Below are 23,750 nucleotides of genomic sequence, written 5' to 3' on the forward strand. Positions count from 1 at the left end.
ATTTCACGGACACTCTTATTGTGTGACAATCAAAGTGCGATTAATATGTCTTTCAACCCCATTCATCATAGTCGGGCTAAGCATATTGAAATAGACAAACATTTTGTGAGACAAAAGGTAGAAGACAAGGAGGTTGAACCTCAATTTGTGAGAAGTGAAGATCAAGTTGCAGACCTATTCACCAAAGGGTTAACGAAGGACAAATTTTGGATACAAAAGGGCAAGTTGTCCATGGTACAAGGGCACGCACAACTTGAGGGAGGGTGAAAAGATAGCGTATGTTTACCTTGGATCAGATCCTTAAGATCCAGATCCAATCATTTATTTTTAATATTCCAGACGTCTATTGTAAGTGGTCATATTGTAATTTTTTATTTATTATTAAGGCTAAACTTGTACCCTAATATGTTCTGTAACACTTATATATACAATGAAAAGGGGACGCCCAAGGTAGGCATTCCTTTCTGTTTCGTATACCCCTCTTTTTTGTTGTCTTTCTGTCTTCTACAGGTAAAGGTCTGGAGATTTGAAACTCTAACAATACCCTCGTATCATACGATATGAAAATGATACTGACTTGTATCGCGATACGAGTGCATATCATATTGTTATTTCTCATAGTATCGTACTGTATCGTACGATACGTACAACATTGGCTGCAATCAATGTTGTATCATATCGTACGATATGATATGGCATGATACATATTGACACTATGGGTAAAAGCGGTATGATACACTCGTATTGCGATACGAGTGTGCATCGTATCCGTATCGTATGTATTGGACAATACAACCCTGTATCATGTCGTATCGTATAATACACCTTTGGCGCACTTTAAAAGGGGCGGAAACTTATTTTTTATTTTTTGGGGTTTTAAAGACTTCTTGAGGTCTGACTTCCTCATTTGTGTAAAGGTCATTAGAGGGGTATCCACGCACCCTAAGAGTCGTGAAAGTGATTTGGAGGCCGATCCATGAGCAAGGGAGATGGTTTTTACAGTGTACTCAAGAGTGCATTTCTACCATTTTTCACTCAAGGAAGTGGGTTACGGTAAAAAAATCTCTGTTATGAGTAAAATTACAAAACTACCCTCCAAAAAAGTAGAAATCAAGATTTACACTCCAAAACAGATGACATCAGATGATCTGGCATGGCAATGGGCCGCTCAAGTAATGAGTGAAAACTGATTAAAAATCGAGTGAAACTATTGCCATAATATTTTTTTATGTAAGATGAAAGAGACACTCACAAGATATTTCAACAAAGATAGCGACAAGGAAGTAAAGCATCTGAACCTCCTTGGAGATATTGGTTTGGTTTTTTAAAAGATATGATGATCATATCATAGTTGTATCTTTACTTGTATTAGAGATTTTAATGAAAAATGAGTTATTAGATGGAGTTGTTAGAATGCTATGTAAATGTTCATTTTCTTGCTTTTCTAAAGCTTTGATAGGTTTATTTGAAACCCGAAGATAGATATGAACAACTTAAAGTCACACCCTAAGACTAGACCAATTATGGGTTGGTTTTGGGGCAAGACAAGTTGAGTCTGATTTGGGGAACCAAAGTCACTTTCAAAACCATACTTCCTACAACTAAAACGTGTCCAGCAGACATGGGGAATGCTTTTGCAAATGAATGTGAGCTACTACATCAAATCCCTCGTTGGCCATCGGGGATTGAGTCGACCTCTATTATTATATATAGTGATTTTGGGTCTCCATGGCTGCTTGATCTTGACTCCTTGATAATACTCTCTCTCTCTCTCTCTCTCTCTCTCTCTCTCTCTCTCTCTCTCCAGATGACATGCATAGTGATCTAGTACTCGGCATAGTAAGCATTTAACCTAGTGTTGGTTTCTTTTCTTTTCCACTGCATAGAAAACGAATAAGTTGTTAGAATAGTGTTAGAATATTCATATTTATGGGTTTTGGATCCATATCCAGACCCTATATGCATTATGTAAAATTGTGTTCCAAGGGCATTATTGTAATTATTATAATTGTAATAGAGCCACATATATATAAAGACATTACCCAGTTAGGGTGAGATGTCCTGTTATTTCTCACTGCACTCACTTGCGTTTTTCTCTTCTTCTTGTCTGTGTTGTGCAGGGATAACTTGTGAAAATATCTCAAAAAGGAGATAGTGTGCAAGCCAAGCTCCAACTCCACAAAGGGATATGTGCACAAAGGCACAAGAACACTTAGAACAAAATGTACTCAAGGTACAAATGAAGAACACAAATGCAAAAATAGAAAGAATCTTATTGAACATATGGAGAACAATGCTCCAAGCATTGAATACATTTATGAGGGGGGTTCACCCCCATTTATACACAAGAGGGACCCTTGGAGGGGCTCCCACTAGACGTTGGAGCCCCTCCACTAACCGTTGGAGGGATCCAACGTCTAGTGTTGGACCCCCTCCAAGGTTGACTTAAGTCAACAAGAAAAAAGAAAAAGAAGAAAAGAAAAAGAAAAGGAAAAAATAAAAAATAAAGTACAATCATATTCACTAATGTGAATATGCGCAAAAAGGGTAAAATACTGAAATACCCTTATGGATTACATGTTGGGAAATATATATATATATATATATATATATATATATATATATATATATATATATATATATATATATATATATATATATATATATATATATATATATACACAAAAATAGAGATACAATTTAACACAACTCTCCAAGAAATCTCACATGGCATCAGAGTAGCTATAAGAGGCAACCTCATCGATCCAGACTGCAGATCTCTCTTCTTCTTCAGATCTCATGAATAGGTCTAATTTCTTCCTCAGATCTGCAGATTTTTCTTCTTTTCTTTTATCAAATCTGCTGTGAATCAGATCTATTGATATTTCAAATCAAAATTTTCGCTAGATCTAATATCAATCAAATTGATCTAAAAAAAATCGATTTGATATCTTCTTTCATATTCTTCCTTTGTCAAATCCCCCCAAAAAAGGTATTTTCTGTCAAATCACGTTAGATCTGATTTTATCCTCGTGCAAACTTTTCTCTCTTCCTAATCAGATTTATTTTTCTCCTTTCTCAATTTTCTTGTTTCTTGATTCAAAAATCTTTTCTTTTCTTTTCTTTTATTGCATCTTTTCTCAAGTTTTCAGACCATATCAGATCTGACGTGATTCTGGTTTTCACCATCATGTCAGATCAAATCAGATCTGATGTGATTCTGGTTTTCACCATCATGTCAGATCATATCAGATCTGACATGATTCTGATTTTCACCATCTCGTCTTTCCTTTATATCTCACGTCAGACCAGATCTGACTTGCTTCTGGTTTTCACCATCATGTCAGATCAGATCTGACGTGTATCTTTCCTAAAAAAAAAGGCCAATAGTCTTTAAATACATACATATAGACTTTATCTTTATATGTATATGCCCTAAGTTCTTGGCCTCTTCTGCACATCAATATTACCAGAGATTATTCTCTGGTTCCTTTCTGATTTACCGTCTCAAAAAAAAAAAGACCAGAAAAAATTCTTCACCCACAACGCAGACTATCTGTTTTGTTAGTCAATTGTTTATTCCTTTCGTTACTCATTTCTTTTCTTTCCCTTATTCTTCCGATGTCTGCAATCAATGCTTTCAATTTCATTACCTGAAAGAAACAAATCATCCCTTTCTTCAGCAGTTATGATCTGATGGGGCACCTTGATGGGTCAATTTCGGTACCCTTGGAGTTCGTTCTCAAAACAATCTCAGAGCAGGATAAAAGCATAAGGAAAGCCTCAAAGACATGGTAAAAAATCCAAACTGTACCATGTGTCACAAAAATGATCAGTCAGTGGTAGCTTTCATCACAACCACTCTTTCTCGTGAAGTTCTTCACATTCCATCTAGAGTTCCAGCAAAAGAGTTATGGGATACTTTGCATAAATGGTACGAAGAGATTCCTACTCCCAAGATTTATCAGTTGAAGGCAGAATTCATAGATCTAAAAAGGAGAGATTCATACATTTCTGAATATCTCAACAAGATCAAGGTTTTGGTGGGTCAACTTGCTTGCAGCCATAGGCTCTCCTTTGTCAGATAAGGATATATGCTAAAAAATTGTTAGAGCCCTTAGGCAAGAATATAATATGTTTATCACGGTTTATACTAATAGAGTTTCTTGCCCACCTTTTGATCGACTGTGCACTATGTTGTTGGAACATTAAGTGATGTTTAACATATCATCTGGGTCCCCGAAGGATGAAGGGTCTCCAAAGGATGAAGTGAGTTATGATGTAATGGTTGCAACACATACTTTCAACATCTCTCGAGGAAGAAGACGTGGTCGTGGACACAATTCTGGTAGCCGTGGTATACTCCCAATACCCTCTTCTTCTACTAATCAAGCAAATTTAGTATGTCAAGTGTGTGGAAGAAAGGGCCATACGTGTTCCAATTGTTATTGGCGATATGTTCTTACTTATCGGCCGCCCACGCTACCAATTCCCACTCGCTTTAGGGCTCTTGCAGTTGCTGCCCCAGCATTCCCACCATCTAGATCAGGTCCATGTGCTCCAACGAATTTTGTTCAAGCTCCTCCCAGTACTTATCCTCCTTTAGTCGCAAGTTCTCATGATTTAGATGCGCTTACTACTGGTTTTTATCAGTTGAACTTTCAACATAACCATAATCCTGTTGAAAATCCATGGGCAGTCAACATGCACTTTCCACCTTCAACTGGACCTTCAGGTACTCCCTCAAAAGGCTGGATTATGGACTCAAGGGCTGCACACCACATAACAAGAGATTCAGGTAAACTCTCTCATGTTGAGCCTTATCATGGTAATGGGAGTGTGATTACGGGAGATGAAAAACATCACCACATTACTCACATAGATACCGCTATCGTTCCTACTAGTAAAGAGCCCTTTTCTTTGTCGAATATTTTTCTTGTCCTTAATATTAAAAAAAATTGTATTTGTATCTCAACTTTGTCGTGATACTAATTCTTATATTTCTTTTTCTCTGTCTTTCATTTCTGTGAAGGGCATTCACACGAATCAGACACTCGTTGAGGGAAGAAAGTGTGAAAACTAATATGTTTTAAATAAAGCTCCATAGTTTTTTTCCATCATTAGCTAGTTAATCGTTTTATGCATCGTCGTCGTTAAGTCTAGGAGTCCATCTGCAAGTTAATGTTTGGCATCGTAGATTAGGTCATTACAAATCGAGTTTTCTTGATATCTTATGTAATAAAAGTTTGATTGATGTTTGAGGAAAAAATTCTTCTTCTTGTGTTAGTTGTCGTATTTATAAAAGTCATGAACTTTCATTCTCAAGATCTAATAAAGAAGCTTAATCTCCTTTGGAGTTGATTCTCTCTGATGTTTGGGGACCTTCTCCGGTTATGTCCTTATCCAAATCCAAGTATTAAGTGATTTTCGTAGACGATTTTACTCGTTTCACTTAGATATATTTCCTAAAATCTAAGGACCAAGTCTTAAATGTCTTTCATCGATTCAAATTGTATGTTAAAACTCACTTTTCTCGAAAAATCTTAACCTTGTGGAGTGGTGGTGGTAGTGAGTTCATGTCCCCTCAATTCACACAAGTACTTGATAATGGCATTCAACGTGAGTTGAGTTGTCCACGGACCTCCCAACAAAATGATGTGGATGAACGAAAACAACGTCATAGTATGGAGATTGCCTTGACCATGATGTATGATGCTAATCTCAAGTCTTACCTATGGTTGGAGGCCTTCCACACAGTAGTTTAATTGATAAACAAAATGCCTCTATCCAACCTTGGAGGTGAGTCATCATATTCTTTGTTGTACAGATCGTATCCTAATTATTCTTGGTTATGTGCGTATAGATGTCAGTGCTTTGTCCATATTGATGGCACAATGCGAAACAAATTATCTCCCAGAGCCACCAATGTGTCAATCTATGTCAAAGGGATTCGGCTAGCAGGGTGCCGCACCTGTGTCGACGCGACTCGACGCGGGTGCGGGTGCGGCACCGGGTGCTGTCAACCCAACCCTGGGTGCGTTGACCGCACCCAGGGTCATTTGTGTCCAACTTTTTTATTAAAAAAAATTTGTGTCCAATCTGCAGAGTGAGGGAGCTGAGGCGGCCGAAGGACTCGGTCATGACGTCGGAGTAGGACGTGGACGAGTCGGAGTCGGTGAAGCGCAGCAGAAATTCAATGGAGATGTCGGAGAGGAGGGCGAGGAAGAAGACGAGGAGGAGGGAGGGGATGACCCCCAGCGCCTTGACGGTCGCCGAGATGGACATGATCCCCACGCCGATGATGGTCGTCGACAGGTTGAGCACCGCCCCGGGGAACGACGCCCCACCACCACTATGGTCCACCTGCACCGCGGACGTCATGGCTCCGTCTCCCCTCGACTTGGGCAGCAGCAGAAGCCTCTCCTCCAGCTTCCCATCCTGCTGAGTCGGCGCCATGACCTCTCTCTCTCTCTCTCTCTATATATATATATATATATATATATATAAATGGTTCCTCATTTTATTGGGAAAATAGTTGGCAACTGGGGTACCTATTTTCTGCCGTTTCTTTTTCCAAAATGACCATCGTATCCCAAAATGCTTATCGCTGCGAAGACAATCGTGTCTGGATGCTTCTGCCGGTGGACCAACGACATGGCCTCGTGTGTTTTTTTTATGTGGGACCCACGTAGATCGAAGCGATGTGATTGGTTTGGTCCCCACCACAAGCCATTACGGATGGTACTGCAGTTTTATGCGAGAAGGGGCTTTATGGACATTTTTCTTTACACTTTTCATTCACAGTTCAGTCACAAGACTCACAACTGTCATTGTGATATTGGGTCGGACGGCTCTATGTGCCGGATGAACTTGGATGGAAAAGATGGCCAAGTTAAGAGTCTCATAGATGGGATTTCTTGAACGGCCCACCCTAGCGCCTGCCTTGTGTATAGATCCTAACAATACAATTGGGTTAGACAGTTTTGTGTTTTTTTTTTAAGTCCAGCTGGGATTAAGCAGACCCACCAGCTATTATTCAACGTACAAATGAGGTTTTGAACATGCAACGTCCCACCACAGGGAGAAATGCTCCTACCCCCATTTGGTGTTGGGTTCCGTAGTTGTGCTTGCACCCGCGCCAGGGGAACCCCCGGACCCCCCTAATATATATATATATATATATATTGCTGCACCCAAGGTTTTTGAAAGTGCCGCACCCCCGCACCCACACCCATGTGACATAGGTGTCAATTTATTGGGTATGACAAAGAATACATGGGATATAGATGCTTTGATCATGCTAACAACAAGATTCTTATCTCTCGTCATGTTTTTAACGAAGATGTTTGTGGAGCTGCCTCATCTGAAATCATCAATAGTTCATTGCATTCCTTTTGGCCATTACCCACGCAACAAACTCAACATACTTTTAGTGACAGAGTTGCTACTGATAATACTCAGACAATAGCCTGAAAAATATAGCAAATTAACTGCCGAACCAGTTCAGCCCACTACTTCCACTGTTGATCAGATTGTAGATCCTCCCTTATTGGCTGACAGTAACACCTCCAATCAGCTTACTAGCAGTTTCCTATTTCAGCCATCCAATAATGCAGCAGACGTTGGTTCTGTTCAGCAGCAACCTCACCCTACTCGCATGTCAAGCAGGATTCGGAATCCTCCTGATAAATGGGTTAGTTATGAGTCTTTTTCTCTGGACTTTCAGGTATATGTTGCATCACTGGATGATTTTCAAGAGCCTCAGTCTTTTGTTGAAGCTAGTTGTCATTCACGATGGACTGATGCTATGAATGAAGAAATTGCAACCCTTCATGAGTGCAATACATGGAAAATAGTTTCTCGACCAGCAAATAAAAATGTGGTAGGCTGTCGTTGGGTGTACAAAATTGAACGCAAATTTGATGGTAGCATCGAGCACTTTAAAGCCAAGTTAGTAACTAAATGTTATACTTAAGAACATAGACTCGATTTTGATGAAACCTTTAGTCCAGTTGTTCGCATGGGAACGATTCGTATTGTTTTGTCTCTCGCCGTATCTAATGGATGAGATTTATTCCAGTTAGATGTTAAAAATGCATTTCTCCATGGTGATTTGTGTAAAGAAGTATATATGGAGCATCCACCTAGTTATCCTGAGAGAGATGCTCACAACATTGTTCTCAGACTAAAAAAGGCTATATATGCCCTAAAACAGGCTTCACGGGCATGGTTTGATACATTCAACAATGTTGTTCATTCTCTTGGTTTTGAGTGCAGTCAATGTAATTACTCCCTGTTTGTGCATGATGACAAATTTGCGATCACAATCATCGTGGTTTATGCGGATGATATAGTCATCACATGCAGCAGTTATGCAAAGATTAGCCAGTTTAAATCCATTCTTCAGTCAATTTCACATGAAATATCTAGCCCTATTCGGTTCTTCTTGGGTGTGCAGGTGGATCAACAATCAGATTACCTCATTCTTTCGCAGCAAAAGTATGCTAGAGACATACTACATCGCAGTGAAATGCTGGCATGCAAACCAGTATTCATTCCCATGGCTATTCCAACTCAGTTGGGTCATAGTTTTTCGGATGATGCTGATTTTCCCGAACCTGAAAAATATTGAAGCATTGTTGGTGTCTTACAATACCTTACCTTCACGTGTCCAGATTTATCTTTTTCAGTGAATCAAGTTTCTCAATTTATGTATAAACCTCAGATGCATCATATGGAAGCGGGAAAGAGGATTCTTAGATATATTAAGGGCACTCTTTCAGATGGTCTCATATATCTTCGACCTTCTTCGGTGAGTCCTCATGTCTACATCAAGGTTGTAGCCTATTCTAATGCATATTGGGCCCATGATCCTCTCACAAGGCGTTCGGTGACTGGTTATGTTGTTTATTTGGGAACACACCTGGTCTCTTAGGCTAGTCAAAAACAAAAAACTGTTGCTCGCTCAAGTATAGAGGCGGAATATCGGGCTATGGCAACTGTTACTACGGAAGTTGCACAGGCTAAACAAGTATTATTCAGCTTGCATCAGCATATATCCAACTCTTTGATCTATTGTGATAAGAGGAGTGTGGTAGCCATCTCTACTAATCCAGTTCTGCATGGTAAGATGAAACATGTAGAGATTGATCAACATTTTATTCGGGAAAAGGTCGAAGCCAAAGAAATTCAGCCAGTCTTTATTCAAGGAGAAGACCAGGTGGTTGATCTTTTCACCAAGGCACTTACGGTTTGTCGTCATTAGAATCTAAAATCCAAACTGTCCATGGTCGTCATCCACGCTTAGTTTGAGGGGGCATGTTAGAATAGTGTTAGAATATTCATATTCATGGGTTTTGGATCCATATCCAGACCCGATATGCATTATGTAAGATCATGTTCCACGGGCATTATTGTAACTATTGTAATTATAACAGAGCCACACATATATATATATATATATATATATATATATATCTAAAGATGTCACCCAATTAGGGTGAGACGTCCTATTATTCCTCACTGCTCTCTCTTGCATTTTCTTTTCTTCTTGTCTGTGTTGTGCAAGGACAGCTCACCAAGAAATCACACATAAGCAACCTTACACACTCGAGCTTGAAAGATGTAGTTTGTCCAATTTATCATCACTAGCCAAGCTTGCTTCTTTGAGGGCGCAAGTGAGCATTTTTCAAGCCGATCTTGCCTCAGTAAGTCAGAGTATTTTTTGGGCCTTGAGGTTGATTCAAGAGAGGATTTTACTTGTCCCAGAGCTTGTTGCTAAGGCAAGGTTGGTAGATGACACTAGATGGGTGGATTTTCCTATGGAGCCTAATGTGAAGTTTGGATCCACATATGGAGAGCTACTAGAGGATCCAGTTTTGTGCAGATAATTGGTGAGTAGTCTAATTTACTTGACTACCATTAGGTCATATATTATGTATGTTGTACATGTAGTAAGTTAGTTTATTAGTTTTCCACACTCGAGACATTTGGCAGCTATACTCTAGATCATCAGATATGTGTGTGATACTATGCATTTCATCATGTTTTCTCTTCATCCACCCCTACTGATCCGAGAGGTTATTGTGAAGTAGACTTGGTGGCTCTACTTTTGATAGATTATCCACCATAAGTTTTTGTGCTTTTGTTGATAGTTGTCTAATCTCATGGAAGAGCAAAAGACAACAAAGAGGAGCACTATGGCTCGATTGACAACTTAGGTTAATGTAGTTCAAATAGTTACTAGGAGATCTTAGAATCAAAGTTGAGGGGAGCACTCCAGTGTATTTTGACAACCAAAGTAGCATCTATGTAGCCAAGAATCCTGAAGTCCATAAGCGAAACCAAGCATATAGAGATTGAATATCACTTTACAAGAAGGGCTTTTCAAGATGACCTTATTTCTTTGGAGCATGTTAGTGCAAGAGAATAGATTACCAAAGTGTTTACCAACAGTTTATCTCCTTCACGCTTCAGACCATTCCTATTCAAACATGTGATGATTCCTCTTGCATTGTCCCAAGTTTGAAGGGGAGATGAAAAAGAATGTAGAATATTATGTATTATTTTGTAGCAATGCATTATTATAGTCTTGTTGACCATTCTAAAGGTCATTTTTGTTGACTAGTATATTTGTTATAAAGTCAATATCGTGAGTAGTTGTCTTGTTTTGCATTCTTTATTAGGGTGAAGGATTCAACACTTATATCTATTGTATTTTCTTTTCTATTGAATAGAACTCCTTTGGTTCTTCTCAGAGTTATCGAAAGCTTCTTAGGTAGGTGGGAAGCACACTTCCCGGAAACTTGCTTAGGAAGCGCGATACTCCTCGCTTCCGAAACTTCATGGAAATATCCATTCTCCCACGCTTCTTCTATGCTTACCACACGCATGGTTTATGCTTCCTATATGCTTTTCTTACGTTTCTTTCATGTTTTTCATGTTTTCCCTCTCACGCTTCTTACAAAAATTTAACTCTTTTACTAAAAAATCATGAAATATAAGAATAATTAATTTTATTTTAGTTTTTATTTGCTTCTTGTTCGATTCCTATTCAGTTACCATATTGCTTCATTTTTATTCCTATTTTGCTTTCAAATTGATATTTCGCTTCCCGCTTCCTATAAATTTTAAAATGCCTCGCTTCTTGCTTCCGCTTTCCTTATCATTTCCTGCTTCTGCTTCCTAATTTGGCAACCTTGGTTTTTACTCATTCTCCTCTCTTCTCCTCTATGCCTCTCTTCTTTCCACAGTTCCCTTGTATAGATAATAAGACACAAAGATAAATTTTAAGTCATGACAGCAGCTCATACCTGTGCACTGAGAAAACGAAGTGCGGAAATTTCAGCAAATGTCACTCCTCCAATAAATATAACCAAGACTAGAGATCGGCGTCCATCTGTAACCCTGTCCAAAGGTGCAGAGTTGGAAACAAGAGTATGAGGAGAAGACATGACAGAGAATGAACACGCAATAACATTGGACCATTCCTAGGAAAGTGGTAATAAACAGTATCCACCTTACAATGGACAAAGCTGCTGAGTGCTGAACTGTTTTGCAATATTTGAAATATAAAGTGATTACATGTTTTATGAAGAAATTATCTCTGAAAGCACAATTGTTTCAGGATTTGTCTACATACTTGTCCGTGTTCATGGGTGCATCAACTCTCGTCTCAAATGAAGAGCCATTAGAATATGCATCCTGCACAAAATCAACATAAGTGATTATTGTAACAAGTGTAATGAAACAAGCGGAAGTGCAAAATACAATGTGCACGCGCACAAATGCAAGTCCACTAAGGGACAATACAAGAACCAAATCAAATACAATAGCACAAGAGTGCATACAACGGCCGCAAATAAGGCAACAAGAGAATACCACAACGTAAAAATTATAAGATTTATATTCAAATGATGCTTAGAAAAGCATATCAATTACAAAGGGGAAGTTCCCTATATATAAGCACAAAAGAGAGGAAGGGGGCAGTCCAACTAGTCGTTGGACTAGCCACCAATGGTCATAAATATGACCGTTGGGAGCAGCACAACGACCAGTTGGGCTGTCCCAACAGTCAAATGGATTAAAAAATAAATAAAAAATAAAAAATAAAAACAAAAACAAAAAATATAAAACAGTCTGACTAGGCTGACCCTATTACAACAGGAAAAAGCCAAAATGCCCCTGATGGCATTGCCTATTATATTAATGTATACATTTGTATATATATATATATATACATGAATATATATATATATATATATATATATATATATATATATATATATATATATATTAACACAAACCACAACATGAACCTTGGTTAGGGCATAACATATCATTTATGGAAATTTTTCACACATGAACCCACCTTTTACCCCATGTTTTGAGAAAGATAACTTATTAAGACTCATATTTTGGAATAGATCAAAAAATAGGAACCCTAATCGGATTAACTCAGGGTATTAGAGTTAAGAATGAACCATCTATAGCGAATTGACTATGTGTCATTCTTGTATATGCTAATATTAAGAAAAAACATCTTTTCCAATGCAAGGTTAAGAAATGGGCCTAAAATATCATTTTCTAAGACATGGGCCTGTTTCATGGAATATATGGTAAAAGATGAATCTCTAATTGAAAATTTCCCAATCATTACCATAAATACGTTATGCTTAAAGCCTTAAACATTTAGATCAACCTAAAGTAGAAAAGAACAATATCTTCAAAATAGTGGAAGTAATTGAAAATTGTGGAAAAAGAATATGTATGTAATCTATTGTTCAATTAATAAAAAGAGAACAATAAACTCGAGAAGATATCTGAACCAAGAGCACTTACTCTCTTGGACTCTAAATGTGGCCCAGGCAGTAATTTGAGGATATCATCAATAGCACGCCTGATAGCCAGTCTCAGAGAATTAGAAATGATGAGCCACACCACAGATTACTATCACGAATTCAACATGCATAAAACAGAACTTACATAATAAAGTAGCTAAGTCCATTGGCCACATAGCAAAAAACATCTTCATAATTCATAATGCACAATTTAGCAAATGTACAAAAATGGTGGTCGACCAAGATAGCTGGAGCAGTTAGAGTAACAGTATCTTAACTGAGGGATCATCAGTTTGAATATGAGGCAATGACAGCGTTGACAATAGAAAAAGAAAAAAAAAGTATAAGAACTAAATGAAAGATAAATGTTTTTTACACTAAACTATTCTGAGCAGATTGGCAGGCTCTAGATCAGAGATTCATTTAAATCCTTATATAAGTTCCAAGAAAAAGACGAAGAGACTGGATAAGCTTTATAGAAGGTTGAAGGTCTTTCATGTCTTCAAGATAGGACTTAATTTTTGAGACTTCATTAGGGATGTCCTTTGGATCTGGATCCATCCAGATCCAGTGTGATTCAGATCCTGGTCCATTGGTGTTACATTATAACGTGTGGGCTGTGTATTTGATTTATTTTCATGAGTTCCTTTATTGCCACTCATCAGTCATGTACCCTTTGTATATACATGGGGGAAATGTTGTAATTGTTAAAATGTATTGTATAATATATATATATATATATATTCATTTTGTATGTAAACTGAAATATCCATCAGGGGTATTGCAGTCATTTCACATTGTAATAGGGGTCAGCCCATTAGGGGCTGAATATACTTTTGCTTTCTTTTTTATGTTTTATTTAAAATATGACTGTTGGGACAGCCCAACTAGACAAATTATTTTAAAATATTTATGTTATTGTGTGTTCTCTTGTTGGCCCATGTGATTGTGCCTTGTGATTATGATAATTCTTAGACTCATGGCTCCTTGATGAACGTTATCTTACATGTTTTTCTACATCATGTTACCTCACATGAGTCTTAAGTGATATTCAATAAAATATTATTTTTAAAATTGTGAGCCTTCTTGTGCATATCCCTTGGTGGGTCTTGTGAGTGTGTTCCTTAGAGAACATTTTTTTTCGCATGTCCACTTAATATTGGTGGACATTTTGGTTCGTGATTGCAAGCTCCTTTGGATCTTTTGTAAGTGTACTCTTTGTGGTTCACTTTTGTCCTTGTCCATTTTGTATCTATTGATGGATATTCATGTTAAAGTCTCTCACTGATGTCCATTTTATCTTGTCAAATGATTGCATTTATTGCATGTTCTTTGCTAAAACTTATTTGAGGGTTTCACTTGATTTGAATTTTTTGTCAAATTGGTTATTGTTCCTTGGAATGTGTCTTTCAAGGGTTTCCTATTTGCCTCTTTATATAGCTTTGATAGTTCATCACTCTTCTTTTGATACATCTATTGTTTTTTTTTGCCTTATCGAGGTGAGTTGTTTGAACTTCTGTGTTGTGGAGCTAAAGTTAGTTGTTGAGGTAAGTTATGTGTACACTTATGTCTTCTTGTCAGTATAGATTGCCAAATGTTTTGGCTCTGATTGACAGTTGATTGACCTCTGGTTCTATGAGTGTGTTGTATCACTCATTTTTTATTTGTGCACCTCGATGTTGTGGAGCCAGAATTAGTTGTTGAGGTGAGTTATGTGTGCACCTCTATCTTCTTGTCAGTATAAATTACCAAGTTTATGAATGTTGTATTGACACTTGTCTTGACTATGATTGATAGTTGATTGACCGTTGGTTCTATAAGTGAATTGTATCACTCAATTGTTTGTTGGGCCTTTATTGTTTAGTGAATGCTCGTATCGATATTTGTTAGTGATGGCTCTATTGTTGTTTTCTTATGACCATCTTTGGTGCTTATGGATTAAATCTCATATTATTGAAAACTTTATTGTTTTGATTTGAATATTTTTTTCAAATCTTCTTGCTTATTGACATCAATTTGTCTTCATTACAATATGTTTACCTAGCTTGTTTTCTCCACTCTTCCCTCTTATTTGAGTGATTTTTTTATGGATAAGAGATTTTTGTTTATCAGCTTTACAACCATGGTTGTGGTGAGTTATGTGTGTCCATTGTAGTTGATGTTATTGTTTGTAGTTTTACAATCATTCGTAAGGTGAAGGATGTGCACCTCTTGTGGTTGTAGTTGGTTTGTATTGTCAGATAGCCAGTATTGTTGGTGCATGCATAGTCACTGGTATGGTTATTGTTGACATTTGTGATTGATCTCTTATCCCATGCACTGATACACTTGAATTTTGAGGATTTTGAGTTGGAGGTCAAAAAGGTGGTTGCTTGTGGTGAGCAAATTGGTGTTGAGATTTGCAAATATCATTTCTTTTGTTATGTGGGGTTATTAAAAAAATCTCTACGAAATTTCTAAACTTTTACTACGCATTTGCCCTTGTATGAAAAAATGTGTATTGATAAAATTTCATGCATTTTATTGATAAAAATATTTAATTTTAAGATTGTTGTTTGGCCCATTAGTCGCCCTTTGTGCTTGAACCCATTTTGGGTTGTGTGAGTGATCCGCTTGTGTTTTATAAGTGAACCCTATTGGGGTGTGCTTTGTGTGATTTATGAGATTGCTCTCATTTATTATTATGTGCATTAAATATGTTTTAATTGCATGTTGGATATATATATTCATGTTGATTATATTGTTTACATTGTTGTATGCACGAATTTAATTAGCTTCGCTTTTATTGAGGGTTCTTTTGAATTGTTGTATTTTATATGCATATTGTCGTGTTCACTTAGTATAAATGATGATTTGCTATTTCATTTGAAGTGCTTTTCTAAAACTTAGGGATATTATTTATGCATGATTGTTTATTTCTTCTTGATAATTTATGTCCTTTAGTGATCAAATTTTCTTATGATCAATATTTATATGTTTTATTGAAAAATATGTTGATTTTAGGTTTATGATTGTCTAAATTTGATTTCATAAAACTTTATCCTTGAGGTATGCTCCTCTTATCTTTCTTAATGTTTGTCTAATATTTCTAAAATCTTAAAATTATTGCTACTTTGTTTGAAATTTCTACTTGAGTGTTATTCTTGTTCAAAATATATATATTTATTTTGAAACTTTATAACTATTTGGATAGGATATCTTCTTTTGTACAGTTGGAACCTTTGTTTTGTTCTCTCTCTGAAAGTTCGTAAAGGTACTATGGGTTGAGAAATAAATTCTATTGTTGATGCATCATGAAGATGGAGGTAGCCAATGCTGGCATTTGGAGAAGATTATCATTGAAGACTTGGATCCTTCTCTTTGTTTCTTTTTGTTTCCAAACTTTCAGTATATTACACCGTAAGTTTGAGGGGGAGTGTTAAAATGTATTGCATATATATATATATATATATATATATATATATATATATATATATATATATATATATATATATATATTCATTTTGCATGTAAACTGAAATACTCAATAGGGGTATTTCAATCATTTCACATTGTAATAGGGGTTGGCCCTTTAGGGGCTGCATATACACTTTCTTTCTTTCTTATCTTTTATTTAAAATATGACTGTTGGGACAGTCCAACTAGACGTTGGGCTAGTCACAACGGTCATATTTATGACCGTTGAGGGCTAGCCCAACCTCTAGTTGGGCTGCCCCCTTTGCTCTCCTTTGTTGCTTATAAATATGGTTCTTCCCCACCTTGTAACTAATGCTTTTCTAAGCATTTTAACTCCTTTGTGAGTTTTATTATAAATGAAATATTATTATTTTTATAATTGTTGTTCTTGCTCTTGTGCCTCAATGTATGGTATTGCCCATAGTGGTTGTTTGTATTGACTATGTTGACACTTTGTATTGTCCCTTAGTGGACTTGTGCATGTACACTTTGTGTTTATGTTCTTGTAAGCCCTTTGAGGCTCTTGTGCTTTTCTGCATATTTCATTACAGTAATCTGTCATTATTGAGAAAAATAAAATAGAAAGCATACCCACACATTTAACGTGAATTGGAGGCCAGCCCTATTCTTATTCTTTCTTTTTTTCTTGTGCAAGGGAACTCTGACAAACCTGCAGATACCTAAATTTGTTATCAGAGCACCGGATTGATTGATGGGACCTCTCTAAGGCATGTGCTGATAGATCTTGAAATGCCTTCTCCTCAATCTTTTCTCTACCTTTTCTTAATCGCTTTTCTCATTCTTTTCTTATTGTCTGACTATTTCCTGATCAACGCCTGGCTTTCTTTGTCTTATCTCAATTGCTGCATATTCTAATATGTTATAACAGATCTGATTTACCTATATCACTTGGTAAATCAGATCTGGGTGCTGTGATCTCCTTTCTTGTTTTGTTCCCTTTATGCTCTGGGCCTGAAATATAAATCAAATTTGGTTCTGTTCTTGCCTCTACCTGAATTTTCTCTTCTAAAAGAATGCAGATTGCAGAATATGCATTGGCTTTAATCTTGTGACCCACACCCATATTCATCAACGTGTATATTTGAGCTTGTGCACCATCGAATCAAGTTTTATGTCTGAAGCATAGAATCAATTTCTTGAATTTGAGATTCCTTGTTTGAGAAAGTACTGCCAAAAAAAGGGCAGATTTATTTATGGTCTCTTTTATTGAGATTTGGTGCTTGTTTGCGTGGAGCGGGTAACCCTTCTTTTCATCATCTTTCTGATTTACCCTACATATGTTAGCCCTCCTTTTTTATATGTTACCGCTTCCGTCAATCGCCCTTCTCTTGATCAACTTTTGATTTATCTTGCATACATTATACTTTCTCGTCTTTATTTTTGTGTTGTTCCTATTTGTCCTTTTCATTCACTTTGTCATTTATTATTCTCGTGTAAAACCCAGTTTTTCAAAAAAAAAAAGATCGGACCCGGGTTGGATCTGGATCCAGACCCGAATCTTTTCCCCCCTCTCCCGTGCTTATAAATAAGCACCATGGGGTTTCCCTTTTACGCAAAAAGGGAAACCCCCCGCTCTCTTCTCTCACCCTGCGTCTTCCTCCCGCCCTCCCCCCCTTTCTCTCTTTTTTTTCCGGCCACCTGACGCTGGCGACCCACCAGCGGACCTCCTCTCAGGTGAGTCTTCGTCTCTCTCTCCTCTCCTCATCTCTCTTTCCCTCTTCTCTTTGTCCCCTTCTGCTTCCTCGGTTTGCAAGGAGGGGCTCTGCCCCCTCCCTGTTCTCTCTGAGGTCGGGGGACCCCCTCCTCCAGTGCTCTGAGTCGGGGGAGGGGCGTCGTCCTCCTCCCTGCTCCCTGTTTCGCCACTGAGGAGCATCTCCCCCTCCCTGGTTCTCCTTTTTACAGAGGAGGGGCGACGCCCCTCTCTATTTCCCCTTTGTTAACAGGGAAGGGGGTGTCACCCCTCCCTGGTCCCCTGTCTCTGCAATCATGGGAGGGGCGCAGCCCCCTCCCTGCTCGTTCTCTCTGTTTCCCTGAGGGTGCCAACAGAGGGCACCGACCCCCTACCTCACCCCTCCTCTGAGGGAAGCAGACCAGGTCATGCTGAACATGAGCGTTTTTGCTCATGCCGACAACGTGGCCATCCGATTTGCATTTTAAAAAGCTAAAAAGTCAACAAAACCATGTGGCATTCATCCAAAATGCAAACAGACGGCCACGATGTCGGCATGAGTAAAAACGCTTATGTTCAGCATGACCTGATCTGCTTCCTCCTCTGAGATACTTGAAGGATACAACCGAACATGGATTGGTATATAAGAGAAGATCACAAGGAGAGGATGTGGCAATGCTAATGTTATATTCTGATGTAGATTGGGCAGGAGATCCGGATGAAAGTTTTATTTTCGGCTATTGTGTTTACATTGGTAGAATTTTGATATCTTGGAGTAGTCGGAAGCAAAACAGTTATTTCTAGGTCAAGTACTGAAGCTGAGTACAGGGCTATAGCAACAATCACATTGGAGTTGACTTATAAGATACATTTTGACTGAATTAGGAGAAAAAGTGCCAAGGGCAAAATTGTTTTGCGATAATCAAAGTGTCATCATAATATCATTGAATCCAGTCAGCATGGGAGGATGAAGCATATCGAGATCAACCATATATATATATATATATGCATGCATGCATGCATGTAGAGATATTAAGATCTACATCCATACTGAGAAGTTACTAAGTTCACCATAAATTATACCCCTAAATTTTGAAATCACAGTGCCTTAATCATTAATTATGCTACACGGGTATTGCAATAATTTTACAAAAAAAAACAAATTAAAAGGCATTGTGCATTTTCAACAATTGTGTTACTTTATGTAAAATTAAATGCCCAGGATATTACAAATAATGAATAAAAGTAGCATTTTAAAAAAATTGAACAGCATAAATTTGTGGCAAAGTTGTTAACATTCATGTATAGTTGCTGCTTTGTGGGCTAGGCTGGCACACAAGGTTACTGACTAGGGCTGTGGCTGAGGGGGAGGGGCAGTGAGCCCTGTTACTCGTCATAAAAGAATAAAATAAAATAAAAATAAATCATAGTTGTCGATGTTAAGGAATCTTGTCCCTTTTTTTTATGTCCCTTAAGGAGCTTAGTGCTCCTGTTGATGCTAAATATGCACATCATACATGATAAAATGCAGAATATCTCAAGTTCCAAGAAATGGACTTAACAACTTGTAGCACATTTAATGGTTACTAGAGGACTTCTTAATCTACGGATACAGTTTTCCCCATTTATCTGCATCTCAATCAGACAAGCAAAACCAAGATTATCTAGGACAAATTGTAACAAGAAAAATGAAGTGAAGGCTTTTATTTAGGAAGAAGCTCCAAGATGGAAGCATCGTGAGCCCACTTCATTTAGGATAAACATTGATTAGTCCAAGAAGAGGAAGACCAGCATAGGCATTTTTTGAAGTTTATTGATGCTTTGAACTAAGAAGTAAATAGCTCTAAATTATGTTTAAGTGAAAAGGTTAAATCATTTCCCATTTTTTGTTGACAATTTCTCTCGAGGAAGATCAAGAAATCAGACAATGCATGAGACGAGTGAAGACCTGAAAGGCTTGCCAAACATATCAACTTGGTTCAGTTCTCATTACCTTCTCCAAGTTTGATTGAGTTGGATGAGCATGTTCGCCTGAATACCAGTTGATTATCTCTTTGCATTACAATAAATTTGAGAACAAACAACCACCATTTAACAGCATGCCTCACAATAAAGTTAAGGCTCTCATTAAAAGAGGCAGTTTTAGCAACAAATACTACAGAAGAAAATACTGGTAAAAACTCGTGGCCACAAAGACTTAACTGGGGAATATTATGTTTTGTATCATTGGATAAAAAAATTCAGATCACATTTGCAAAACAAACTGCAGCATCATAATGACATGATGGAAGTCTTGCTGATGCAAGCCAATATATTAATACCAAAAACCAAAGAATGGTAAGACTCGCAGAGAAACAACAAGTGACAAATGGCACTTGAAAGTGTTTTGCAAAGCACAAACTTACCATCCAGATCTAACTGCATGTTGAACAAGTCGAATGCTTAGTGGTGCATATCCCGAAAAGACATATGCAATATCATTGGGGCTGTTAAACATAAGCAATAAACAAGGAATTTCATTAAGATGGTCTAGAACAAAACATATGCTAAAGCAAACTAATAGGTATTCAAATATGCAAAGCAGAAAAAGAAGCAAAGAAGCACAAAGAGAGAAGAGAGAACTAAAACTTCATTAGCCCTTGAATGAAAAACAATACATCTTAAAAGGGGACGTCCCCTCTTAGCTATACTACAGAAAAAAATCGGTTGACTCTCTAACCTCCTAATAAAGTACAAAAATACCCCTCATAAATAATCCTATGTACAAGAAAGGGAGGGTAGCACAAAAACTAAAAATACATATGGTACACATTTACACAACCTACTCAACATTCCCCCTTAAACTTGAGAGATGCTAAAGGAACCATTCCAAGTTTCGAAAGGAATGAGTGAAAGTGTAGAAGAGCCAAACTCTTTGTAAGCACCTCTGCAATATGCTCTTTTGTGCCCAAGCGTGCCAAAGATACAATCCCATCTTCATAAGCTCTCCAAGTAAAATGGCAATCAATCTCAATGTACTTTGTCCTTTCATGAAATTCTGGATTTTTAGCAATATGAATGGCACTCGTATTGTCATAATACAAGGATGTTCTTCTACAAACTGCAACACCAAGCTCTCCCAAGAGCCACCTTATCCATATGATTTTGATAGTGACTTATGTCATAGCTTGATACTCTGCTTGTGGATAAAGTAGCAAGTTGTGTTTTGCCTTTCTGAGACATCAAAGTGCTCCCATGAAAAACACAAAATCCGGTAGTCCAGAGACGATCTCTAGTCGATCCTCCAAAGTCTGAATCACAAAAGATTCTAACATTTGTAAAGGACAATGTTGAAAAGAACATCCCAAAGTGCATAGTATTTCTCACATTCTGAATGATCCTAAGCACAACAACAAGGTGAACAAATGTAAGTGAGCTCATGAACTGACTGACTGCATGAACTGCATAAGTCATATCAGGTTTAATAATAGTCAAGTATATCATATGATCTATATGTTGCATGTATATCACAAGATCCTCAAGCTTTTCTTTATTTGTAGCCCTCAAATTAAGATTTGCCTCCATTGGAATAGTAACTCTTTCAGAGTCATCAACCAATCTTGGTCTTCACCACAAGAACTGTTGCATACTATCTTGTGACAAATAAAGTTCTCTTCTTGAATATGCAACCACTAAATCCATGAAATACTTCAGATTTTCTAGATCTTTCATGTCAAATATGCTAGCCAGCTTCTTCTTGGAGTCTGTTATTTTCTGCACATCATCACATATAATGATCATATCATCAACATACAAAAGTAATATGCACTTCCCATGAACAGAGGAAGATACAAACTGTTAGATTTAGGGTTTATGATGTTCCTGCAGAGAAAAAGAATACAATAGCAAGGTTTGGGCTGAAACTCCACGATTCCCAATAATGGAAACATGTTCTTTACTATGAATATATATTAATCTTACAGCAGACAAAAATATCCTTAACAGTATACAATACAAGAAACAACTAATAAGGGCATTTAGGGAACAAATGTAACACAACATAATAAACATAATAAACAGAAGTTAGCATATAAATCATGTCTGATGTGATCTGGATCTGGATCTAAATCCAAATCCAAAGCCGGCCACCTCAACCTAACACTCTAATTGTAATATGGTGTATTTTTATACTATATTAAGTTTTGAGACTTTCAGAAAAAATTGACTAAGTGTTGTAGTAACATCAATAAAATACTCGATATTAGGTGGCGCCAATTGAATCTGGGTTCGGCCCAGGTCTCATTGACAAGACCAATATGAGCCAAACAAAATATGATAAAAACTTTTAGTTTTTACCTTTAAAATCAAGCAAAATTCAAGGAAAAATCGGGTTAAATTCAGGCGAAATTCAGGTAATATATCATTAGATGCGCCTAGAAATTCTGAAAACAACGATATTTTACTTTTCTGAATTATGGTTGGCCCAAAAATCACATTTTTTTCCAAAAAAGCCTGCCTCGATGAGACCGGGTCTGGATTGGATCAGATCCGATCTGTATGATCCAAGTTAATATGGATTTGAACCCGGTCCAAGAACCATATTAATTAGGATCTAGTCCAGATCAAGATCCATATGAAAATTGGGTATGAATTTAAATCTTGGATCCAGATCCAAAATCCAGGTCAAACAAAATTAATGTTTTAAATTCAGCATAAAGGTTTAATTTAAGGAAATTTGAAGTTAAAAAGACTCCCAGAGGGGTGAGATACCCTCTGAAACTTTCTGAAATTTTATTATTTAATAAATAATAATTAATTAATTATTAAAAATTAATTTATTCTGAAAATTCTTTTGGATAGGGCAACTAACTCCTATGTAGGGATTCTAGAATAGCCCAAATGAGGTTAAAGTAAAATAGCAAAACAAAATAAAATACCAAATGGATATAAAAGTAGTTAAAAAGGAAAGAGGAGGTTAAAGATAGAGTTCTACATTAGAAGAACTATATCTCATAGCCAAATGAGTGAGAACCTCGAGAAGGACGTCACCCTCTCTCTAAAAACCAAAAAACAAAAATTTTAAAAAAATTATAAAAGGGTCTAACTCACCCCTCTCTCTAGATTTCATTTTCTAAAGGGAGAGAGAGAGGGAAGAAGGAAAAAGAAAGAAAGAAAGAAAGAAAGAGAAAAAAATAAGAGAGAGAGAAAGGGAAAAGAGGAAGGAAAGAAGGAAGACAGCTTCCTTCCGTTTCGACCATCCGACGTTATTTTTCGGTCTTTTTCCATCTTCGATCAAAGGTGCAGTTCCTCTAACGATTCGAACGGGGAGAAACGCCCTAAGTTAAACTTATGAGATGTTTTTTGTGGAAAAAGAAAGAAAGAAACCTGAATTTTATGTGTGTGTGTATATATATATATATATATATATATATATATATATGTGTCGATTTGCACTTATGAAGGACGATTTTCCCTATACATCGAACATGTAGAGGTTTTGTTTTCATGAATAGATTTGATATGCGTGACAATTTTTTTGTACATGCATAAAAAAAAAGACAAGAATATAATGTACATGTGGACAAATCTGGACAGATATGTCCAATAGTACATGTGGACAAATCCGGACAGATCTGTCCGGCAGTGCCAATGGATAGATCTGGAAAGATTTGTCCGGATATGCACATGGACAGATCTGAACAGATCTACTGACATTCACATATGCGCAGATCTGGTCCAGATCTGCTGGTTTTAAACTGCCATCAGATTTTGCTTAAAACTGTCAT

At 37.1% G+C, this 23,750-nt stretch overlaps 1 protein-coding gene across 1 annotated transcript in view; it reads right to left on the reverse strand.

Annotated features, from left to right (window-relative positions):
* Positions 1–23,750, reverse strand: part of ATVPS33 (Sec1/munc18-like (SM) proteins superfamily) — a 150,326-nt gene that overhangs the window by 33,453 nt on the left and 93,123 nt on the right. The window contains exons 18-21 of the mRNA XM_089988369.1: positions 20,391–20,471; positions 12,841–12,898; positions 11,642–11,703; positions 11,313–11,406 (exon numbers count right to left, since the gene is read on the reverse strand). Of these exons, the coding sequence (XP_089844495.1) occupies positions 11,313–11,406; positions 11,642–11,703; positions 12,841–12,898; positions 20,391–20,471 (295 nt within the window). The remainder of the gene's footprint in view (positions 1–11,312; positions 11,407–11,641; positions 11,704–12,840; positions 12,899–20,390; positions 20,472–23,750) is intronic.

The sequence above is a fragment of the Nuphar pumila genome, chromosome 15, assembly GCF_984573655.1.
Source record: "Nuphar pumila chromosome 15, dmNupPumi1.hap1.1, whole genome shotgun sequence".
In the NCBI taxonomy this organism is placed as follows: Eukaryota; Viridiplantae; Streptophyta; class Magnoliopsida; order Nymphaeales; family Nymphaeaceae; genus Nuphar; species Nuphar pumila.